We start from the raw sequence: 25,767 nt of genomic DNA on the forward strand, positions 1-25,767 counted from the left end.
ACCGATAGAGAGGTAAACATCTCCTGAAAAGACGTCTGTAAGGTAGTGATCAAATCTGTGTTTGTGTTAAAAGGTAGATTAACACTAGGCAATGGAGGGGAACTATCTGATGTAGTTGCTGATGTAATTGCTATAGTCTCTTGTGTAGATCTCTGAAGGTCCAAGCTAGCTACTGAGGCTAACATGGGAGGCGGAGCCAGTGAGGGTGCCAAAACTAAAGCCGGTGATGAGAGGTGACTTAATGAACCAGCAGATGAATCCTCCATCACTCTTTCTGTATTAGCAACCTGATCGTCGCTCTCTTCCACTCCAGTTCCCTGGTTCATGGAGCATTCCGCGCCCTCTGCCATCACGTTTAACAGGTTGTCAGCCTTGCCAGCCCTATCAGGCTTGTTTAGCAGATCCTCGGAACTCATCAGACTCTCAAGACCAATATTTTCTTCTGGTACCTTTTCAAGCCTGTCCGGTAATAGTACTACTTGTGGTACCGCCTTAAAATAGGACCTCAGTGATGGAGTTATTTTGGATACTGAGACAACGTTTTGACTCTTAGACCCTTTGGCCCCCCTGGCTGATTTACGCGTATAAACACGTTTCGCTTTAACCTGCCCAGTCAGGTAAGAGGAGAGCTTCTTCTTACTACCACAGGAGTAATCTAAGGTAGAAGTATCACTTCCCTCAGACTCCACTATTTTTATCACAGATTCACCCTTACATCCAATCTTATTTACATAGTCTGGTGTAAGCGAGCACAAGTCAGCAGTGGGGGTTGAAATGTTATCTCGGAACAGCGATTTTTTACTCCTCCCCCTGCTCAGCTCCCCCTTACTAACCTTCTGTTTGCTACCTCTCAGATTGTAGGTTGCATCTGATCCGTTTACTCCGTTTCCGTTTCCGCAGTTATCACCTCCTCCACCTTCACCTTGCTCATGAATTAGTTTTGCCTCTCCTACTTTCGGCGTCCTTTCGCCGGCCGTCACCACCTCCGTGATGGCAGCAACCCCCCTGCGTCCAAGTAGAAAGCCCCGGGTACGTCGCCCTCGTCGGAGCTCCAGGGCGGCCAAACTCCACACCAAGCCGCCGGGCAGTCCCAAAGCACACCCAGGGCGTGCGACGACTATTTCCTCACCCACCAGAGCTCTCTCATTAACAGCAGCAGCAGTAGCAGTAGTGTACACGGGTGAAGCCTTCTCAGCAACTACAGCAGCGGTGCCTGCAGGTAGACACGCCCCCTTACCCATCGAGTGTTTTTACAGTGAAGACGGGTGAAAAGGAGACGAAAAAAACACCGATTTTGTTTTAGTTGCCGCTCACCAGGGTCCAGGATCTCAGCTCAAATAGCATATTTGGCTGAAAACCGCATCGAAAACCGACCTAATTTCGGAGACATTAGCGAAAACGGGAGTTCTCAAGCAGAGTGCCGCAGCGGCTCAAGCGGCCGCCGCCATGTTTTCCGAACCTCCCAATCATGTATAACAAATTTTAAAAACTACATTTACTTTTAATATTTTTAAAATTAATTATATACCACATTAACCAAAATAATAAAAATATATTTAATATTAAATAGCATAGGGAATAATACTACTATTCCAACTCCCAGAAAAACAACAGTAAGAAAAATGTTGGATAGCGTAGGGCTTAAAATTTCTATTCCCACTCCAGAGAGTGCAACAGTAGAGAAAGCATTGGATAGCGTAGGGGTAAAAATTACTATTCCCACTCCAGGGAGTTCAACAGTAGGGAAAGCGTTGGATAGCGTAGGGGTATAAATTACTATTCCCACTCCAGAGAGTGCAACAGTAGGGAAAGTGTTGCCTAGCGTAGGGGTAAAACTTACTATTCCCACTCCAGAGAGTGCAACAGTAGGGAAAAAGTTGGATAGCGGGAGGGTAAAAATGACTATTCCCACTCCAGTGAGTGCAACAGTAGGGAAAGTGTTGGATAGCGTTAGGGTAAAAATTACTATTCCCACTCCAGTGAGTGCAACAGTAGGGAAAGTGTTGGGTAGCGTGGGGGCTAAAAATTACTATTCCAACTCCAGAGAGTGCAACAGTAGGGAAAGTGTTGAATAGCGTAGAAGTTAAATATAACATACTTATAAATAAAAAATACCAAATAATTAATGAATTAATTATTAAATAACTAAACTATTTACAAATACTAATACATAATTATTAAAAACATAAGTACCAATGACTAATTAATTAACAATAAATTAATAATAAATACCAATAAATAATAATTAATAAATATCAATTAACAAATAATAAATATTGAACAATAAAATATGCTTGATAACAAAAACATATTAATTAATAAAACATAATTACCAATTAAATATTGAACAATTAAATGATTTTTTATTCCAAAAATAATTATTATTAAACACGAATTACCAAATAATAGTTACTTTTTAATATATTATATAAATGTATCAATAAATAATATTTAACAATATTTAATTGCTAATTAATGATAAAACAACAATAAATGAATTTTCATAACCAAAAAATTATAATTTAAAGTAATTACCAATTAATAATTAATGTCCAATAAATTAATTATCAATACCCAACAATAAATGTAATAATTATTTAATTAGATTTCAATTACTTCCAACACTATTCCCCTATAAACGCACAACACACTCCAATAATAAAATAATACACTTAACATAATTATCAATTAATCAATTATTACAAATAAATTACCGGTTAATAAAAAATATTTACCAATTAATAATTAACTAACAATAATATAATTATCAATACCAATTAATTAAGATAAATTATTACTTAATTACAATTAAATTACTTCCCACCCTAGTCCCCTATAAACCCTCAACCCGCTGCAGAACTTAAACGCAAAAAATAATTACAATTAATTTACAATTTGTTGTATCTTTGCCTTTAAATATGTACATTCCATGTTGGGAATACAACCATGTCATCTGAGAATGTTTCCTATGAAAGACAGTTGCTACATGGTCTTGGATGTGAACGACTTGTTTTCCTGTTGGACAAATAAACTGCTCCTCAATTGATTATCCTGGTCTACTTCTTCACAATACTGGCGACGATGGACCCAACAGGAGATTGAGAACCCTGCGTGAAATAGATTTTCAATTTTTTTTCAAGAAAACTCGGAAACTGAATTTTAACCTCCTAGACTTCCGTTTCAATTTCCTTCCGTCTTGCCACTTTTGGCATTGTGGTGAACTACGCACGTTGTGACCTTGGCAAGTACAATTTTATTTATATCTCAATTTTTCCCGAATTACACTTACCGTTACTCAACATGTTTAAAAATTCGGCACGCGATCCCCGCGAGCTGTATTGGAACATGCCTGTCTAGAACATTTCTTCGTAGCTCGCAGCCAAGCAACAGACTCGAGCGTTCAGTGCATCAGCCTCAGAGCATTCAGCGCACCAACGTCAGCACAACTAACGCGTCAACGTCAACGCGTTTGATCGTCAGCGCACTTTGCCTCGCACACGCTGTACACGCATTTCTTGTTGCTACGCAACCACACATTTATTGCTAGCAAGCACCCAATCTACGTTGTGTTTCCTCATAAGCGAGCTCGTTATCCATCACGCGTTTTTCACCACAATTATTGGATGAACTCAGGCAAGTCATAATTTTAAGTTTTGATGCAGATTTGACCATACGTATTTTCTGATGAAACCGTCCTTCTTAGAGGATTTAATGACTGATGTTCGTTTATATTAGACTCAATTGCCTGATGCTTTTGAGTAGCGAAATACTCAAGTGAAGTAACACTGAAGAAGTGGAAGTAGAACCACAGCGGAGTCTCTCCTTGTTGTTATTTTAATTCATTATTTTAGATTATTGTGTTAACTTATTTTGTTAACTTATTATATTAGTTTGTTTAGTTGTTCTTGCTTTTCAGCATGTCTTCTTCTTCTGCCAGCGGTATGAATCAACCTCCCCAGTTTTTAAGTGAACAAGGCGAACCAATACTACCATGGAAGAAGTGGAAACCGATATTTGACTCTTATTTACTAGCCATTGGTGGGGAGAAGTTTTCTGCTGTCAGAAAACAAGCAGTTCTATTGAATAACCTTGGTATAGAAGGAAGAAATATTTACGATAGTCTTGACCCAATACCTATCGGTAGAGGCGCTGGTGAACCTTCAGATGTTTATGAAATGTCTGTTCTACTTTTAAAGAATCATTTTGGTGCACGCATAAATGTTGTTATGGAGAGACACACATTTTTTATGCGCACACAAGCGAAGAGTGAGAGAGTAGGGAACTATGTTGCTGCACTCAAATCCCTTGCACAAACCTGTGACTTTGAACTTTTGACAGACTCTCTCATTCGTGATCAACTTGTTCGCTGCACCAATGATCTTAAAATCCAAGAAAAACTTTTATCGAAGAATCCTATTTTTGAAAGAGGCCATACTTATTGTTGAAAGTGTTGAGCATACCTCTACATGGGTTAAAGAGATTAGGAAGGGTCCCTCTCAATCTGATGCTGTTTCCGCTGTAAGTTATGAACAACGCCAAACTTTTCAACCAGAATCGAATATTGCTACTGTTAGCAAAGCCCCCCCTAAACAAGAGAAATCCACTTTTAAGGTTGAAAAGTCCAAACAAAATATTAACAACTTCAGCAAAGACAATAAGTTTAGATGTCCCAGATGTGATAGTGAGAAACATGGACCGAATTACCCGAACTGTTTCGCAAGGAGTACTGTTTGTAGAAATTGTGGTAAGAAGGGCCACTATGCAAGGATGTGCAAAAGCAACAAAGTTAATTGTATTGATGATGAAGAAGTTTACTCTCAGGATTCTGTTCATTGTATTACCGATGATATCATTAACGGTGTGAGTCAAGTTGATGAAGATGAAGTGTTTATGCCCTCTTGCGAGATCCAAATTGCCAACAAAATTGTTCCTGTACTTGCTGATTCAGGTTCCCTGTTCACTCTTGTCAGTGATAAGTTTTGGTATACCAATTTTGATGGAGACAAAATCAAGCTAATAGCCCCTGATATCAATCCTGTAGGATATGCCAAACAAAGGATTGAAGTTTTAAGATATTCCATTCAAACCATCACTTTTAAAGACAGAGAAACAGTTGGTAAAGTCTATGTCGCAAGAAGAGGTGATAATCTTCTTGGGTGGCGCCACCAAAGGAATTTAGGGATTACCTTAAACCCAAATGCACCTGAGCAAGTAATGTTGGTTTCTCAAGTGGGCGACTTCTCAGACATTATTGAGAAATTTCCTGAAGTTTTTAGTGAAAATTTAGGTTTGCTAAAAGGTTTTAAACATAAGATTGTTTTGAAAGGGAATGCCAAGCCTGTAGTACATAAAGTTCGCAAAGTACCAAATCTCATGTTACAACCTCTTCAAACAGAAATTGACAGGTTGTTAGAATTAGGTGTTGTGGAAGAGATAGAATCCTCAGAATGGCTTGCGCCAATTGTTTTGACAACCAAGGACAAGGGCACAAAGATTAGGATGTGTGTGGACCTCAGAAGTTTAAACAGTTCAATTTGGGTAGACAGGCAACCATTACCTAATATCAATGAGATACTGACCAGATTGGGTGGTGCAACGGTGTTTAGCGTTATGGATTTGTCAGCAGCGTACCACCAAATCTTATTGCACGAAGATTCAAGACATTTAACTTCCTTCGTGACTCCCATAGGTGCATTCAGGTTTATCAGGATGCCCTTTGGTTTGGCCAGTGCCGCTGCTTGTTTCCAGCGAGTCATGAAAAATGTTCTATCAGGTATAGAGTGTGTCCTTTTCTTCCAGGACGATATTTTAGTCCATGGAATTAATGTTAATAAACATGATATCACCTTATTTTCCGTCTTGTCCAGACTCAAAGATGCTGGTTTGACGTTGAAACAAGAAAAATGCAAGTTCAGGGTTAAATCAGTATCTTATTTGGGACACAATATATCTGGAGAAGGTATCAGTCCTAAGTGCGACCTTGCAGAAGCTATTCTTCTAGCCCAAACCCCGACTAATAAGGATCAGGTGAAATCCTTCAATGGTTTGTCGGAATATTATTCTAAGTTTATTCCAAATTTTGCCAGTGTAATGCATCCAATTAGACTTCTTCTTAAAAAAGGTACTATTTTCAATTGGAACAAGGAGTGCTCTGATGCTTTTGAAACTGTCAAGTCTGAGATTGCAAAGATGCCAACGTTGGGGCATTTTGATGTACAGAAAAAAACTATCTTGTCCACAGATGCCAGTTTACGTGGGTTGGGGGCTGTATTATCTCAACTAGTGGATGGTTCAGAAAAAGTTGTTGGTTTTGCTTCTCGCTCTCTGAAGGGTGCAGAAGAGCGATATTCAGTCATTGAACGCGAAGCTTTAGCCTGTTTCTGGGCCATCAAGCATTTTAGGTTTTATTTGTGGGGTTTACCCTTTGTTGTTAGATCTGACCACAAACCCCTTGTGCAGCTATTTTCATGTAGGAATGTTGAGTGTACAACTCCCAGAATCAAGAGATGGGTGGAAAGTCTCATGGAGTACAATTTCTGTGTAGAATATTTGCCTGGTCTTAAGAATGTCCCTGCTGATTTTCTCTCTAGGTCTCCCCTAGATAAGTTGGCCGTGTATGATCCTGACTGTTCTACTGTTTCTTGGGAGAGAGAGTCTGCCTTAAACGAGGTAGAATGGAAAAACAGTTTTCCTGATGACCCAGCAAGAATTTTTGTTTTAGAAGCTACAGTAAATGGTTGGCCTGTTTTAAAAGATGTTCCTGATTCTGCCAAAGGTTATTGGAATGTAAGAGATGAGCTAAACATTGTTCAAGGTGAATTGTTGAGGGGTGACAGATTGATTCCTCCTTTTGGAATGAGGGAAAAGATAATTAATTTAGCTCACGAAGGACATTTGGGTCGTAGCCTCACCAAAGCAAGAGTCAGGGAGTCATACTGGTGGCCTGAATTAGACCGTGAAGTTGAGATTGTTGTTAAGGACTGCCACATTTGTGCGGGCAATGACAAATCTAAGAAAGTGAACACCCCACCTCTTTCTCCCATTGCTTTACCTGAACGTCCTTGGTCCAAACTTGCTATTGATATTATTGGACCTTTTGAGAACCTGGGACCCTCTGAGAGATTTGTTGTAGTTCTTGTCGATTACACTTCGAAATGGTTGTCAGCTTCTTGCATGGCAAATGTTCTGAGTAAAAATGTCATTGAGTTTTTAAAAGATGCTTTCACCTGTGAAGGGATACCTGACATTTTAGTCTCTGATAATGGCGTCCAATTCACCTCCCAGGAGATGTCAGATTTTCTCAAGGATCTATCCATCACACATCATAGAACTGCTCTTTATTCTCCGCAGGCAAATGGCTTGGTGGAAAGCATGAATAGACTGATTAGGGCATGTGCCCAGACTGCTTTAGAGAGGAGACTTCCATTGAAACCCATTCTCAGAGAGAAACTCTGGGCACACAGAAACACTCCCAATAGTGTAACTGGTATTTCACCATTCAAGAGACTCAAAGGTAGAGTTGCAGGTTCTAAACTAAATCCTTTGTGGTTATCTGTCAAAGATAGAGGGTCTGTACTCAAAGATATTAGAATAAATGATTATCAGAACAAGTACAAACGCAGATTTGACGTCTTGAAGGGAGCGAAAGATTCTTCTTGGAAAGTAGGTGATTTTGTTTTTATCAAGAAGGCAGTTTGGTCCCCTAAGGGCGAGTCGAAGTTCTTCGGACCCAGGAGAATCGTGAAAGTCATGAAAAATGTTGTTATGCTTGCTGGGGGAGATGTTTGGAGCATGTCACGTTTATCAAAGTGTGTGGAAAGGAGTGATGATAATGTGAAACCTGATTCTGTAGATAGAACTGTTGATGGAACTATAGATGGTAATGTTAATGTAAAACCAGTTCCTGTTCCCACAAATTCAAGAGTCAGGAGACCACCATTATATCTACAGAACTACTACACAAAATGAATTTAATTCTTCCAGGATTAATTCAATGAATTTGTTTATTTCTTCTGTTCATTATTCCCAGCTTGTTTCTTTTCTTTTTCTCTAGTTTTCTTTTCTTTTGTTCTCTCACATTTCTTTATTATAATAAGGGAGATGTGTTGTATCTTTGCCTTTAAATATGTACATTCCATGTTGGGAATACAACCATGTCATCTGAGAATGTTTCCTATGAAAGACAGTTGCTACATGGTCTTGGATGTGAACGACTTGTTTTCCTGTTGGACAAATAAACTGCTCCTCAATTCATTATCCTGGTCTACTTCTTCACAATACAATTCCTAAAAAATAATAATTAATTTAGTATAATTAAATTACTTCCCACCCTATTCCCCTATAAACCCACAACCTGCTACGGTACTAAAAAACAAAAATAACTTTAAAAAAATTCTTAACATATTAAAATGGTATACATATATTTTAAAACAAGTAGAACACTTAACAAAACACATATAACACATACATATTAAATACATAATAAAATTCATAGCAATAATATAAATATCGATATTAGTAAACATTGATATTAGTAACATCGATATATTTGATATCGATATTACTAACTTCGATATTACTTACTTGGATATAAAAAAAATCATTATTACTTACTGTAGGATTGATATTCTGTCCATCGATATTCTTAACATCGATATTCTATCCCTTCGATATTGTCACCTCGATATTAGTGTAGGTCGATATTTTATTTTCGGTTTTGTGACTGCTCACCGTCTGGGGCCTCACTGCAACATGTACAGCTAATATGTCTCTTATGGTATGTACCCCAGATAAAAGGGACTCTGGGCAAATTTGTGAGAATTGCGCTATTGATGGCTAAGTGACGGGTGGCATTTAATTGGGAAAGTGCCCTTGCCCCAAAAGTTGCTCACTGTGTAAAAGACTTGGTGTACTGTAAGGAGAATCCAGAGTTATACGCAGAAGACCTTCCAACGTCATCCAAACCAAAGGGCATTTGGGAACCACTGCATCAATACCTTCAAAGGAAAGCCCAGTGTGTTTCGCAATCCACTGCAGAATGATGAATCATGTATGTGCTCAATTTTTACTTTGCAGATGTACTTGACAGTCATGTATTATGCTCTCGCCTAATGCTAAGGAGAATGGCTATCCACGCATTGTTTGTATGTTTGTTTACTGTTTGAACTGCCTAGCATGGCAGTGATGATGTATATGCCACTTTGAAACCTCAATAAAGAGAATTAGGAAATAAAGTGCCTAGAGGTAATTCTGGGCAAGATGTATTTTTTTTTTAGCGTGCGCAAACGGGTCTTCGATTCCTTTGCGCATGCTAAAAAGCATGGGCCCATGTACAAACAGTATTTTGCTACTTGCAAATAAATTGTGACACGCAAAATACTGTTTTGCGACTCGCTATTAGGAAGGGACGTTCCCTTCCTAATAGCGACCGTAATGCTATGTACCAATGTTTTGCAACCGCAATTGCGATCGCAAAACACTCGCAAAGTACCACCTACTTTAAGTAGGTGGTAATTTATTCGCAAATTTTAAAGGGTCCCCGGGGGACCCCTTCCCCTTTGCAAATGCATGCAATATTATTTTTTAAGGGCAGGCAGTGGTCCCATGGACCACTGCCTGCCCTTAAAAAACGAAACAAAAAGATTTCTTTAAAAATATAAAAATGCATCCTGTTTTCTTAAGGAAAACAGGGTGCATTTAATAAAACAAAGCTGCTTTATTTAAATGCAGTCCCAGACATGGTGGTCTGCTGAGCCCATCAGGCCAACATCCCTGTGAAGGCCTGTCATTCCCAATGGGCTAGTAAATTGCGAGAGGCTCATTAATATTCTCGAGCCTAGCAATTTACGACCACATTTGGAATCTCAAACAGTGTTAAACACACGGTTGTACGTGCCAAATAGCGGCTCGCAAATTGCAAGTCACAAATGCGACGCAATTTGTGAGACGCTATTTGGCAGGTCGTAAATCAGGCCCTATGTTCACTATACAGCGCTCTATAAAGCATATACTGTTACTTTTTTGAATTGGCTTTTATTTTCAGTAATTATTGCAATTTGTAAATGTGTTGCGTGTCACAGTGAAAGCTGGAAATAGTCTAGTAGAAAAAATATTTTTATTTTGGGGGGGAAGGGCACAAAAAATGTCCAAACAGGATGCCATTTGAAATTGATTGCGCTTTTACAGTGTAAAGTAGTCAACAAAATATGCTTTTTAGCAAAGTGTTTTTTGTAAAAATTATTTCATAATTGCACCATAAAGCACAAAGAAAAAACAGCTGAGGGACACCTCCTATGTAGCCTTGAAACCAAAACCTAATCTACACAGAAACGGATAAGTGACACAAATTGTAATTCAGATTTTTTTTGCATGGCCAAGGGAAGCCAGCTTACCTTTTGGAGGACAAGAATAAGTAAAAATAGAGGGAACGTTGCTTGGGACATAGGGCCATATTATCAAGAAAGGGCGATACATTATCGCCGCTTTTATCAGCAGGAAACTGCCACTAAAGCAGCGATAATGGGCTTGATAATATGCCCTTGTGAATTCCCATAGAAGCCCAGGTTAACGTCTTAACCTGGGCTTCTATGGGAATTCAAATGGGCATATTATCAAGCCCATTATCGCCGCTTTAGCGGCAGTTTCCTGCCGATAAAAGCGGCGATAATGTATTGCCCTTTCTCGATAATATGGCCCATAGTTATGCATGCATATATCTCCCGCCTCTGCTAGTTGGCAGCAGGACGGATGCCGGCCATACCTGTGCACTTCTTCTACGGCTGTCGCCAGGCACTCCACATAGGTATTGACACGCCGTTCCTTCAGTCCTTCCGTCTCTTTAAGAAAAGCATCATCGAAGTAGATGTGCGCCTCAAAATCAAACTTTTCCTTGCCGGAAACTCCATTTCTTGGTCTGTATTTATCTAATCTTTAATCAGGAAGGAAGCAGCGCAACAGATAAAAAAAGAATGTGTCTTTAAAGGGTTTACATTGTTGAGGGGGTCATACAATGTAACTGATATTCGATGAAACAATAATATCTGTTACTCCATATGGAGAACATTATGCCTGCATCTCATAATGATGTTTGTACATTTTGCAAACATTGGTGTATAGACATAGGCACGCATATGCACACACACACAAACACACACACACACACACACATTACTGGTTAATGTACAGTCATGATGTTGCCATCATTAATAACTCGTCTAGTTCGTGTAATTTCATTTCTACCAAACCATCAATGCATTCTTCTGTGCATCAAGCACGCCTCTCTCAATCTTTTTAAGCAGTTAAGAGTTGGGTGTTTTTTACATTACCCTTTGAGTATGACACGTTTTCTTAATATAGCCTTATAGCCCATCGTAGAGGGCTATACCGGCTATTAAAGGCCCTCTCCAGCGTTAAAGGCCCCGAGCCGAAGGCGAGGGCCTTTAACAAGGGAGAGGGACTTTAATAGCCGGTATAGCCCAGCTACAGAGGGCTATAAGGCTATTAGAACATTCTGCCACTAGAGGGCACACGGTTCTAACAAAAAAAGAACAAATCCTTATGGGAGCGCAAGGGGATTGGAATCCCCTCAGGCTCCTTGAAGCCTTTGTTCACAGCCAGAGCTGTGAACAAAGAAACATTGGAATGTTGGAGCTCCAGGCTTATACCAGCCATTATAAGCCCGGAGCACTCCACTGTTTTAAATGGAGCTCCCAACATTCCAATGTTCTAATAATGAATAACATGCTTAATGATATAGATGTGTTATACAATACTATTTCATAGGTACCTGTTACTAAAATACTGAGCTTGGCTGTTGCACAAAATATTGTATTCATCCAAAGCTACTTTCACAGGTTCTTCAACCCTAGCAGTGTAAGGGACACGTTTGCCAATCCCTCCCAAATACCAGGAGCAGTAGAAATGACATAAAATATCCTGTGTCCTTTTTATGACCTCACAGGATTGTATTTCGACTCATGTTCTGTGTAAGACCTCGCCTTGAATGTTGTGTGGATTGTAACGCGCTCTAACATCTTCTTAGTAGAGTTGAATAATGTAGTAGGAGTTGGTAAAGCCAGTAGGTTTCTAGCATTGGCTACCTGCCATTTGACTTTGTCAATGACAGCTGTCTTTTGTCATGGTGTTGCAAATCGTTATCGTCGGGTAAGCCATAAGAAAAACATTTTTTGGTCTCAAAAGCATACATTGCCCTTGCAGATCATGACTCTAAAGGGAACTACTTTGTGTGTAAATGTGCCCCTCCTGAAAGGGAAAAATGCACTACCTCACAGTGAAGATAGCCAATGGCAGAAGTGGGCTGACTGATGCTGTAGTGGGCAGGGAACGAGAGCAAAAGAGAAAGCATAACCTCGAACATCAGTCTGAATAATTTCGTGGAAGGTAGCAAGAATAAGCAGCCCACAAAACGGTGGTTTGAGTTCTCCTGAGAAATACGTGGCTTGCAGGCATGAGCGAATGTTAATCAGACTGTTTATGTGTTATTTATTTATTTATTCATCTTATAAAGCACACTATCACCGTGCAGGCATTCTGGCGCTGGCGGCTCAGAAAGGCAGGAGGATGTATCAAGACATGGTCAGGCATTTAGGTCTAGGGGAACAACCAGGTTTTTACACTTTTTTTGAATGGAAGGAGCTCCCTAATTTGTCTGATCTCCCAGGGGAGTCTATTCCACAGTTTGGCCGCTTCCACCCCCAAAAGATCTACCCCCTGACCTAGCTTTCCCGAACCTTGGTACCTTCACCAGTCTCTGCGATGAGGAGCGGAGCACTCTTGATGGGGTGTACCAGTCAAATTTTTTTGTCCACTTATTAGCGATGACATCCACATTTATGGGGAGGCAGCTGGTGTTTAAATCCAGACAGCTGGCCAAGGTTAAGAACGTTGGGGTTTGGTGGGACTATGATCTGTATCTCACAGACCATTACAGCCCTAAAGTCAGCGTAAGCACATGAGATTTTTTTGTTATGTGGTTCAAAAGGACACAATGACATCAATTTTGGTGCAGCTTTGAACTCTGTCAGACTATTGCCTTCTGCCATACTCCAGATTGTCCCAGTATCTCATTCACGAACTCCAGGTATAATAAAATGCCAAAGTGGGGCAATTTGGATGTATCACACTTAAAGACCATGTTTCTGTATAAGGAAGGTCAATTCATTGGTTGCCAATCAGAGTCTAAATTAATGCATCATTCTCAAGCTCTTGCTGGTAAAGCCTCAGCACGAAATTCACTGACATACGCCATTGCACGCGCTTAAATTGAAGGGACAAAGTCTTCTGATTATCCCCCAAATCCAAGATATCTAGAAAAGGAACAGAGGTTTTGGGTTTCAGGGAACACGCCAGTGGAGCCGACTACCAATGTGTAGTAATAAATCACTACTGTTGAGGGTTCCAATATTAAGTTTATTTGATATAAGTACAACAGGTGCTCCCAGCTTGGCGGCAGTCTCTCACAACGAACATTCTAACACGCACTCCCGGAGGCAGAGTGGGCTGTACCAAGGGGGAAGAGGGGAGAGGGGTGGTAGAGGGGAAGAGGGAAGTTACAACACACCTTCCCCCCTAAGGAGAACAGAAGGAAAGGAAATGCGGCGCCCCAGGCGGGGGGAAAAAACGAGAGTGAGAAGAGGGGGGGGAAGAAGGAGGAGAAGGGAGGGATGAGAGGAGAGGAAGCGTGGAGACAAGAAAAGAAGGGAGAGGGGAAAGGAGAACTGGGGCTACATCAAGGAAACAATTAAACAGCAAACTATAAAAACCATCACGTTAACTTCAGTGTAGAACTGACAAAAAGTAGTCCTGGGCATTAGGTTCCTTTGGTCCTCTAGGACCCGTAAAGAGTCCTGACCTTTCTCCCAAAGGATGAACACCCTGAGTGCTACAATAAGTGTAGCCGGTTATGCCGATCCTTAGAAGTCCACTTCTGCCACTCCGCCATTGCGTTTCTATTAATTGCGGGATAAGTCTCAAAGCATGGGTAAAAGGCAGGAAAGAGTGCAACCTAACTTTTTCCCCTAGGATCCTCTAAGTGTGAACAAGCTATACAGTTTATTCCCACCTGGAGTTGAGCACTCCTCTACTAGTCTTTCCATATCCCTCGGGGAGGGTGTATAGGCGGTAACCCTGTTTTCTTCCTTGGGCAGTAACTGGGGCCCGGACACACCCCGCCTGCTCCCTCTGACAAGATAAGACTCTCTCTCAATGTCGTCCTCGATGACTGGTCTGGTCCCTCTTCTACCCTCCTTACCTTGGCCGTAAGCAGAGTCCAGACCTTTTCCGAACTCCATTTCAAACAGCTCCGGATCACTAGCATCAGTCTCTGCTGACCTCAGTCTGTCATTCTGCTCCCTTCCTTGATTCCCCTGGAAGAACTCCGTAGTGTATCCTGGGCCATGACACTCCTGCTTGCTCCAATAATTATCGAGTGGACCCTTCTTCCCTGACAGGCCTCTTGGTGGGAGACCTTTAAATATTTTCTGCATTTCCCCACTCTCACTCTCCATCTTACCACTGTAAGGCCTTTGAAAGTATTTAGCTTTCTTCTCACCCTTATCCTCCGACAAACTTAAGTCCCTTTCTCTTTTCTGCCCACCATAGTCCACATATTCTTCCCTTGTTTCAGTCCTGAACTCAACCGGTGTGGTACTTTGCCTCGTCTCACTGCGATTAAAGGGGTTACTCCTACATTTCATTTTTTCTCGCTCATTTCTTGCATTTACTATGCGCTCCTCCTTTCTCTCGAATTCTCCGTTTTTCACAACTTCACTTCCTCTGCCTTTTCTCTCGCATTTCTTACGTAATTCTCTTTCGTCCACCCAACTTTGGTACATTTCAAGTTTTTCCCTTGGTTTGTCCTTTGCTACTTCTTTTCCACGTCCTTTATTGCTTGCAGCTTCTTGAAAAACTACCGAACCTTTTGACGGTGACGTGCGAGCGATCCATGTTTCACCCTTAGTTGCATCCGTGCCGGCCGCTCTCCCTTTAACTGCTTCCTCTCGCCCCGGTCTGTGGAGATCTGTATCTCTTTCCTGTTCATGTTTGTCTTCATACTCCTCCATCATTTTGGTCTTGGACTCAGACGATGTGGTTCTTTGCCACGTCCCTTTGTGATTGAATTGGTTATTCTTACATTTTATCCTTTGCCGCTCATTTGCTGTAGTAATTATGCATTCTCCCTTTCTTTCGAATTCTTTTCTTTCTTCACTTTTTCCTTCACTGTTTTTTCTCTCATGTTTCTTAACTTCTTTTCCATACTCTTTATTACTTGCAGCTCCTTCAATACCACCCGAATCCTTTGATGTCAACGCACGAGTCTTCCGTGCTTCACTGTTTGTTCCCTGCATGCCTTGGATCTGTGCCAGCTCACCCACGTGTTCTTTTCTTCTTCCATTACCTGATATTTTCAATTTCTTTTGATCCTTCCACCCTGGCCTGGTGGATCCTCTTTCCGTTATACATATGGTACTCCAAGTATTATTTCCCTTGTGCATTAAATCCATTACTTTGTAACCTATTACGTTGATGTCCTCCCCTGTGTACATTTTTAGGGATATGTTGGCCTCTTTGAATTCATCTCCATTCTTTTTTTTAGTTAATTCTCTATTCCATTCGCTCTTGTTTACCAAACTTTAACGTGATCCTGAAACTGAGATCATATCTGTCCCTACTCCACCTATGAAGATGGTACACTCCGGGTTTATTTTTCTAGTATTATCTTTCTCTTGGCTAACCATTTTTTCCTTGATCACTTCTTCCCTTTGTACCTTTACCAACGAGGCTTGTTTTTTATATTCATCCCACGCACTCACGATGCCTTCATTCACATTTCTGACTGACCCTTTCGTGAATACTTTTTCCATTTCATGGTACTTTTTCCGTCCTTCAGTTCCTAAGCTGTGAAGTAATACTTCAGCCTTTTCCTCCGGTATAAGAGATACTTCCTCTTCCTCGATGACTGATATGTACTCCTCAAAATATTCTTTCCACTCACTCCATTCTGCAGTGTTTATTTCATCCCCCTCCATAAACAGCACTGGTGGCGGAAAATTATACCTTAGGCCCCACTCCATGTTGAATGCACCGCTATATCTAGAAATTCACGTGAAGATGTGGTATCCACCTCACCCAGAAAGATGGTGGTACGAGTGCACTTTGTAGAGTTCTCTGTCGCTCCGAGCAGATTAAAAGTAATGCGCTGGCTGTGGGCACTGGGGTTCTAAATTTGAAGGAAACTTTCCTACTCCACCTACAGTTATCCTTCTTGGCTCCCTGAAAACACTAAATATGCCTTGCTCGCGCCGTTTGTAGGTTTATGGCCCTTGTAAATCCACTGTCACAGATACAAAGAGGTTACGTGTCCCTCCCAAGGCGTACTGCCTCGAATCTGTAATGACTCCGCCACAGGGGTTCCTTGCACTCCCTGCCCCTTTGCAATCTTCTCACGCCGCTTCCAAGCGCTGCCTCCGTTCCGTTTCACGCGTGGCCACAGGGATTAACTCCCTTCCTTGATCACCTCAGTTAATTTATACAGCTAAACGTGCTGCCACAGTTAATCTTCAATGACTGGAACGAAAGCTAGCTACACTCTCTGTTCCTCTGATTTTTCCTCACACAGCTCAGTTCACTGCTGCCGTACAGTTTCATAGGATTACAACACTGTTCCGTTTCACGCGTGGCCACAGGGGTTAACTCCCTTTCTTGATCACCTCAGATAATTTATACAGCTAAACGTGCTGCCACAGTTAATCTTCAATGACTGGAACGAAAGCTCGCTACACTCTCTGTTCCTCTGATTTTTCCTCACACAGCTCAGTTCACTGCTGCCGTACAGTTTCATAGGATTACAACACAGTTCCGTTTCACGCGTGGCCACAGGGGTTAACTCCCTTTCTTGATCACCTCAGATAATTTATACAGCTAAACGTGCTGCCACATTTAATCTTCAATAACTGGAACGAAAGCTCGCTACACTCTCTGTTCCTCTGATATTTCCTCACACAGCTCAGTTCACTGCTGCCGTACAGTTTCATAAGATTACAGCACACTGTGTTACACTCCACGCTCCTCACAATGTTACTAAAGCTCGACGATCCCGGATAGAAACAAGCGTGCGTTGATAAGTAAGGCCCACAAGGGCAGTGTGGTAGATGACACTCGCGCCTGTCAAACTTTAAAATTAGCCTCACTCCACTTCTCCTCCAGATCAATTTCATAGGTGCACACCACTTGAATTCAGCAAAAAGTCACTGTACTACCAACAGGGTAATTCTTTCATCCAATGTTTCACACACTAGTCCTTCCTACGTTATGCAGTAAATTACTTGAATTATTATATAACCTCTCAGTTCAAGGAGATTCGTAAATTACTCGCTAAATTTCACCTTAAGACTATTGTTGTCTTATCTCATATGTTCCTCTTGTGAAAGACAACTACCTCAAGATGTCGTACCTCAACTTCCTTCGGGGTGAGTTATCCAGCCGACAGCTTCCCTAGTTGGGACGGCTTCTCAGCTCAGCCTTGGCTCCCAATCAGTAACCCTTCTGGTTGAAGACTGCCTCACACTTGTCACCAGGGCGGTAGTGGTAGAAAGCACAGCTACTGTCGGAGCCCAACTGACGTCGAAAGAAGACTGTGCCTGAACCACGCTGCCCTGACCGTCCGGCTATATTCTTCCACAGCACCAACAGCAGGTATACCTCCTCACCCGCTTCCCCTCAGCGTCTTCTTTCACAGTGGTGACAGATCCGTGTCCCGCTACCGGACAACTTCTTCACTGTCGCGTCACAACCAACTGTCCCGGCTCTACCTCCCGCTGCTTCCTGAAACGCTACTTCCACCACCGCGGGATACCGCCAGGGGACACTGGTTACCAGATCCACCGTCGCCAGTCAGACCTCATACGAGGAGGGAACGTTCCTCTTTTCCACACGGCACCAGCTCACCTTCTCCGAGGCCTCACACCCGACTCCCTTTTACGTTCCGGAATCGAGAATCTCACGTCCCCCCAAGGGAACACCTCGATGATTACCGCCTGGATTGCCGATATGTCTGCTGTCCAGTGATCTTCAAACATCAACTGGTGAGTCTCTCTTTTCAATTCAAAGCTCTGCACAAGCATCACATATCCAGGGGGGAAAGCACCTAACTGACCCTGGCTCAGCTCCTCGTCCTCGTCGCCAGAAATGTAGTAATAAATCACTACTGTTGAGGGTTCCAATATTAAGTTTATTTGATATAAGTACAACAGGTGCTCCCAGCTTGGCGGCAGTCTCTCACAACGAACATTCTAACACGCACTCCCGGAGGCAGAGTGGGCTGTACCAAGGGGGAAGAGGGGAGAGGGGTGGTAGAGGGGAAGAGGGAAGTTACAACACAATGCCTCTAGTGCAGGTAGATATTCTGGCATTCTTGGAAAGAAAGAAGCACCTGCTCGCTTCAGAGTGCGTGGAGAGGGGGATGAAGAAGACATCTGAGGGTTTGGAAGGAAGGTGCCTGAATGCAGGTCGTTTTGCAGTAGTTTACAATACTTACTCAACTTACTCACTACTGTTAACGGCTTCTTTTCTACCTGCGTAGCACTAGCAACTGGCGAACAAAACGTAACTATGTTGTCAGTAACCAACTTTCTACACCATCTGCAAAGTAACAAGTCACTACCTCAGTTATTAACGTTCTTTCCTCTCTACATAACTGGTTATGTATGTGGCAAAGCTTTTATAAGTTCTGTTCAATGGTACATACAAAACAGGTCTGGGTGCATGTTATCATGGCCATTGTTTGTGAATCTGAGCGGCTAGAATAGGTGCCATAGGTCCTATAAGATATACTAACTTGTTTGACTGGATTAAGTAATAAATGTGAGCTTGATTGCAGTGTTTTCCTTAATGCATGTTTTAAAACTAACGCTGACCAGGCAAAGAAAGGATATTTTGTTTCTCTGGTGCACACCCTGTTCATACACTTGGCATCTGAAGGCTGAAGCGCAACTATAAAGAGAGAGGATCTTTCAGACTTCTATCTTAAAGGAAAGGGGAAATGTAGCATAAAGCGTTCATCCACTTCTTGTATTTTTTAACAAGAAGCACTGCTTGTTAATTATTGTTGCAAAATATGGGCTGAGCAGGAGCTGACCTCTTCTTGCTCCATTGATCCATGATATAGCCTAAATAACAATGCTAAATGAGGCAAAGGGTGTAAGGGGGACTTAGAAACACGGAACAGTTTCTGGAAGGCATGCTAAACTATGGAGTTCTGTTTTCAGTGGCGGCTCCTCTGCTAATGCGGAGCATCGCCCCACTGATTTTTCACAGTGCGAGAAGCAAAACCATAAAATGGTAATAACTTTCAGTTATTACCATTTTATGTTTCCTTTGCTCTGGGCTGCTCTGCTGCCGGGCCAGGGCAGGGGAGGAGTGGTATGCCCACTCCTAAATATGCAATGACTGTTTGGTCAGCCCTCTTGGCCGGCTCGAACCAGCCATGCGCACTTCCAGTTTTCTCCATACAGGCTGCATTACAGCCTGCATGAGGAACATGCCCTCCCCTCCAGCCCCTGCGCTCAGACCAATCACAATTCCACATTGCAGCTTTGTGATTGGCCTTGGGGAGGGAGCCTGGCTGCCTACTTCCTGTTCCTGGAGTCAGAGACATTTTTTCGTATTAATTATGCTCCCTCCTGCGTGATTCCACCTGCGTGATCCTGCCACACGCTACCCCAAGCAAACTCTCCCACCCATGAGCCATGCCGGCCGCAACTGTGTTTTGGTGCCTGATGGCATCAAGATGTATACAGGGAGGCTTTACATGACTTGGCACATCAGCATGAACAATGTTTTTAAATGTCTGGTTGTAATTTAGATATGGTTTTGGCCCGATAGGGCAGAATCTGTAATGGAATTGGGGCATATCTAAACTACGCCTTAACTTTTATAATACTTCCTCAGTTGTTTATGTAAATTATGATACTCTTAATGCGCATAATTTCAGTGATATACTATTGTTTGTGCGTACTAATGTCAGGGTACATTTTGGGGCACCATATATTACCCATGAAAGATTCTCTGTCAGGGATGTCTGACTCATAACGCTATCACCTATCTCTGCATAATTGATTAGGGAAAGAGTGAGAATTAACTTTATTCTCTTTAAGTGAGTCCCTATCACTGTATAGTACTCTGCCACTCTCGGTGGCCTTTGGAAAAACGCAAAACATAACTTAGTTAAATCATCCGAAGGTTATGGGTGAAAAGGTCCTCCCCTCCTGTGGATACTTTTATGTGGAACCAACTTAGGAGAAGTAGGATGACCCTGAGAAAAATGCGATAATATAGCATAAACGCAGGCCAGAAATAGGTGGCGCTCTGTGTTATAAAATATTAATTGGCCCAACTGGAGAAGAATAATAGTATACATTCAACAAATGGCAACACCACAACTGACACATTCTTTGGCGAAGGATTGCACCAAAACAGATACATTTAATTTTTCATGGTTCTCCAAATTCTTGCACAGGATCTAAAACTCAGTCACAACTTTTGATTTCATTGCTAACAATTTTACTGTTTTTGCTCCATGTGGATTATGATTGTAGCACTCAAACCCTGTGTTGCAAGGTTACGGCAGTGTTTCTTCCCTTCCTGTTTTCTGTATCGTAACATTTCACCATTAACACATAATGCATTATTTAGATCAAACTGTACCTATACATTGATGTAATGATCTTTAGCATTTCATCGAACGTCTCATGCCACATTGTTGCACAGAGGTAGATATTGACTTTTTCTGTGGTGCTGTGAAAAGAAATAATAGGCAAAATAAACAGACACTTTTAACAGCATAAATAGAAACAGGTGGTCCTACTACTACACAATACAAGTCATAGAGATCTATGAACCAGGAAGTATACATTATGTCTGACTGTATGAAGGGAACGGGTAGTGGTATATGAAACGATAAATACACTCTTCATAGATAATGACTGGTGGCCAACAAAGATATATAAAATCCATTATAGATAAATATGTGTAACAAGAATACCGTACAAGGCATACAATCTATTTTTGTTACCCTTTCAACCTAGCCCACCCCAAATCTCACTCCACCAAACATGCAAAACAATGACAAGTCACATATCTTGCATTCATTGTGTGGGTGCTCAGACCATTCCATCACTGTCTGTTATATCCTTAATCTTCTTGCCCCCAGACATATATAAACCGAGGAGGGCTGCCCATACTGATATGGAGATAAGGTGATCATCCATTCCTGAGTGGACCCAGCAAGCTTTAAGACTTGCTCTGCGTTGTAGCATCATTTACACTCAACTACATGTGGGTGTACTCATAAGTCAGGTGTTCCGGTAATGAAGAATTACCTGAATCAATAGATTGTAACGAAAATATGCTGAGTCCACTATTTACGTGCATTAAAACAAACCACAGACACGTTCACTGTTTGCCACCCTCACTGATTCTTACAGCCTTCCTTCTGTACACTACTTCACTAGTGTTATGGCGTCTGTATTCAAGAGCACTATTAAGAAATGCATTAGGAGTGCATGTGAGTTATCACATTGTTTTCACACGGTTAGAGAGCGAGAGACTCTAAGACAAGTTGTATGCTCCCAAAGTGCCGTAAACACACAAAAGGCAACTGGAATTATTGTGTAGATCGATCCTTCCACGAAATACTTGGATATCCAAAGATATTGGATTAGACACCTCACTCACTTGATTGTGACATGCTTCATCATCTGCGCCTATCCACACCCTGGTAGGATGGTCCCACCAGGGTGGACTCAACCAAAAATGAATTAGGAGTGAGTTCTTGGATAAATCAAAACTGAATAAGCAGATGAAAAGTATTTTACTAAAAATATCTACAGGTATACCTTTCAATTCCTTCTTTATTCATGGGTTACCTGGGATATGATTAAAAAAAGTTTTCAGAGGTTTTTTGTTGAAAGCAATTTGTTCAACTAGTGTCTTAGCCAACATGCTTCAGCCCTTGCATAAAGCCCATCCGGATCTGGGGGCCTTCGTCAGGGCTTATTTTCAACATCCCTGCTTACTTATGTATGCACACCATGCACAAATGTGAGGCCTAAAGCTCTCACCTGTCTCGGTCTTCTGTTCCTGGGGATTTCTTATGAGGAAAGAGGGGGCAGGGGAGAAAAAGGGAAAGAGGTTAAGGGTCGATTAAGGGAAAAGTTTCCTACATGGAATTATCCATGTGGTCCCTATCTCAAATACATTCCCATAAATGATGACGGTCGATGCCTATCATGCTTATTATAGGGTGTAAGAAGGAGGGCAGGGCAAAGGGTCCGGACTGGGACTTGAGGAGGGGACTCTGGTTTTGATGACACCCAAAACCCATGGCATGTACTTATAGTTGGCAGCACGCAGGAAAAGACATTTGTGCCACCAGGCCGCGTAAAGCTTTCTTACAAATTCATATGTAGGGAGACAATAGCAATAACTGCAATTACAATGTATATTGCACCTGACATATCTGAGTCAGGGGATGGCTTTAAAAGAAATTTAACTGCTAACCACCTGACTAGGAAAGTAGTAGTAGCTATTGACAGTGATTTCTCAACTCAGCCTGTATACAATGAAACAATCACGACACCTTATAAAGTGCACTACACACCCGTGAGGGTCTGAAGGCGCTGGGGGGGGGGGGGGTGCTGCTGCTAGTGGTCGAAGAGCCAGGTCTTGAGGAGTCTTCTGAAGGCCAGTAGGTCTTGGGTCTGTCGTAGGTTGGTGGGGGGGGTGTTCCAGGTCTTGGCGGCTAGGTGGTTTGGATGCAGAGGACTGTGGCGAGGGCGAGGCTGGGGGAGCGGAGCTGGCGGGTGGGGTGTAGAAGTTGAGTCGTCTGTTGAGGTATGCTGGGCCGGTCTTGTGAAGAGCTTTGTGTGCCTGGGTGACAGTTCTTCTTGTCTCGGTGGGGATCCACTTGAAGATCCTGTGGAGCATTCTGAGGGTGTTGATGCAGGATGAGGAGACAGCGTTGACCTGCTTAGTCATGGAGAAGGTGGGGTCGAGAATGACCCCTATGTTGCGTGCGTGGTCGGTGGGTGTTCCTAGAGTTGTCGGCCACCAGGAGTCGTCCCAGGCTGAAGGGGTGGAGCCGAGGATGAGGAACTCCGTCTTGTCCAAGTTCAGCTTCAGTCGGCTGCTCCTCATTCATTCGGCGACGGCCTTCATTTCTTCGTGGAGGTTGCTCTTGGAGGTGTGAGGGTCTTTGGTGAGGGAGATGATCAGCTGGGTGTTGTCGGCATAGGAGATGATGTTGAGGTCGTGCTGTCGGGCGACATTGGCGAGGGGTGCCATGTAGATGTTGAACAGCGTCGGGCTGCGGGTAGAGCCCAGGGTATGCCGCAGATGATTTCGGTGGCAGTGGAGCGGAAGGGGAGGAGGCGGACGCTCTGAGTTCTGCCGGAGAGGAAGGATGTCGTCCAGTCCAGGGCCTTCTCTTGGATCCCGGCGTCGTGTTGGCGTGTTCTTAGTGTGCGGTGGCAGACCGTGTCGAAGGCGGCAGACAGGTCCAGGAGGATGAGGGCTGCTGTTTGTCAAGCAGGGTCCCGATGTCATCGGTGGCAGCGATGAGGGCGGTTTCGGTGCTGTGGTTGCTGCGGAACCCAGACTGGGACGGGTCCAGGATGCTGTTCTTTTCGAGGAAGCGGGTCAGTTGTTTTTGACGATTTTCTCGGTGACCTTCGCCGGGAATGGGAGCAGGGAGATGGGTCGGAAGGTCTTGAGGTTCTTGCGGTCCGCCTTGGTTTTCTTTAGTAAGTCTTTGACCTCAGCGTGCTTCCAACTTTCCGGAAAGGTTGCTGTCTTGAAGGAGATGTTGATTACTTTCCGGAAATGGGGTGCGATGGTTGTGCTGGTTTTGTTGAAGATGTGGTGAGAGAATGGGTCCAGTAGACCATTGCAACATGGTGCTTCACTTTTGAGTTAACCTTGCACCCTGACTAGTGGCATTTTGGTCCATCAACACAGTGTGATTAATCCGGCCACTTCATCTGCTTATGTTTTATGCTTGTCTAGCAATCCATTTTTTTTTTAATTAGAAAAGGTTATGTTACAATAGGCAAGGAACTTGATTCTCTTAACTTAGTTCAAGAGAAATAAAAATTAACTAAGACACATTTATGGTTACTCTTAAAACAATTGGACTTAGGACTGTTTGCTGTTGTCCTGTTGAATGATTCACCAAACAAATCTGATGTTGGGAGGTCAGCTGACCGTTGTCAATTGGTAAGTCCTTTTTCTCTATCCACTATTTGACTGATCCTCCTCATCATCCCATCAGTGCTACTTGGATATCACCACCACAGCTAAAACAGTTTACGACCATTTCTTTAATAAATTTAACATATCCATTTTTGTTCGAATGTGTCTGGATGAACAGAAAAGTGATATGCACTTGTGTATTTTTGAGAAGACATGTTTTAATTATTGTTTTTCTCATAGTCTTACCATGTATTTTCTTCAGAATCTCCCTCTTTGAAATTTTGGACATTTATATTTAGCAGCATGGATTGGTCAATGAAGGCTGCCTCATAGAGTCGTCTGACAAAAAGAGTGGTTGTCCTTTCGATCCTTTGGAGCTCCAGCTTCCAGACATAGTACGTGGAGAGCAGCAATCCCACCCACCAGCACAATCCAGAAACACCAAGCAAGGCAAATCCGGAAATGTACTCTGGTCCTACGACTGTAGTATTACAGATGTTGTGGCTGATCTCTAAAAGAAGCAGCTGGGCGTTGGAAGGGTTCTCATCCAATCGCACACTGAGATTATGGCAAAAAAATGGCGTATCGAAAGATCTGATGTCCCCAGATCGCGCCTCTGCTTCTTTGTATTGTAAACCAAAAACTGTTGTAAAAGTCAATATCACGGTCAAGGTAGTACATAACATAGGAAAGATAAAACTGCATTTCAGTGAATGCATTTTGCACGCCACAACACCAAACCAGTGGCACAGGACCGAAGATAAAGCTTGGATTCCAAAAAGGCTCATGGCCAAGTTCACCTCGTCCCATGATGCACTTGTTAATGTCGACCAATTTTCGCCCATGATGGGTACGCTGCTGCCAACAACAGCCCCAGTGACCAGGATCCGGATCACACTGCTGCACATGTACCTTACATTTCTTGACTCATCAAGATTTTTCTTTAGGTGCTGTAAGCATCCATTCTTACTAAATGTGGTGAAGTTTTCCCACCAGTTGATGGATGCAAAGCATACCGCAACAGCAGCGATGGGAATGTGTGTGCTCATCTCAGAACTGCCTATGCTGCTCCTCAGAAGATCTACGTGATATCCTACACCAAACAGTATGAACCCCAGCAGGGTGAACACAATCGAGAGAGCAGGCAGTGACGTCTTCCAGTCGGGATTACTCATGTGCTGAATAATTTGCAGAATCGAAGGAACGAAGCAGGCACCGTTGAGGATCATTGTGTTGCTTAGAATATTGAAATGAGGCATGGACACGATAGTGAGTACAGCGGTGCAAAGTGCAGCAACAGATTCTAGCAGGCAGACCTGTCCGAAAGGAAATAAGAAAAGAAGCAGTTAGGGATACAACATAAAACAAAGCAAAGGCAGTGCATGGCTTGCGTCCTTCGTGATTGTTAAGCCGCTGTATGCATTTCTCAATGAAAATGTTATATTATATTTTAGTCAGTCAGTGAGATGATATGGGGTGGATTTGGGAATAAAAGTTTGAAAG

General features: G+C 42.5%; 1 protein-coding gene across 1 annotated transcript in view; it reads right to left on the bottom strand.

Annotated features, from left to right (window-relative positions):
- LOC144762616 (chitin synthase chs-2-like) overlaps positions 1-25,767 on the bottom strand; it is a 350,513-nt gene that overhangs the window by 232,946 nt on the left and 91,800 nt on the right. Inside the window, exons 4-6 of the mRNA XM_078647843.1 lie at positions 24,511-25,580; positions 20,722-20,811; positions 10,760-10,927 (exon numbers count right to left, since the gene is read on the bottom strand). Of these exons, the coding sequence (XP_078503969.1) occupies positions 10,760-10,927; positions 20,722-20,811; positions 24,511-25,580 (1,328 nt within the window). The remainder of the gene's footprint in view (positions 1-10,759; positions 10,928-20,721; positions 20,812-24,510; positions 25,581-25,767) is intronic.

The sequence above is a fragment of the Lissotriton helveticus genome, chromosome 6 (genome assembly GCF_964261635.1).
Source record: "Lissotriton helveticus chromosome 6, aLisHel1.1, whole genome shotgun sequence".
Lineage (NCBI taxonomy): Eukaryota > Metazoa > Chordata > Amphibia > Caudata > Salamandridae > Lissotriton > Lissotriton helveticus.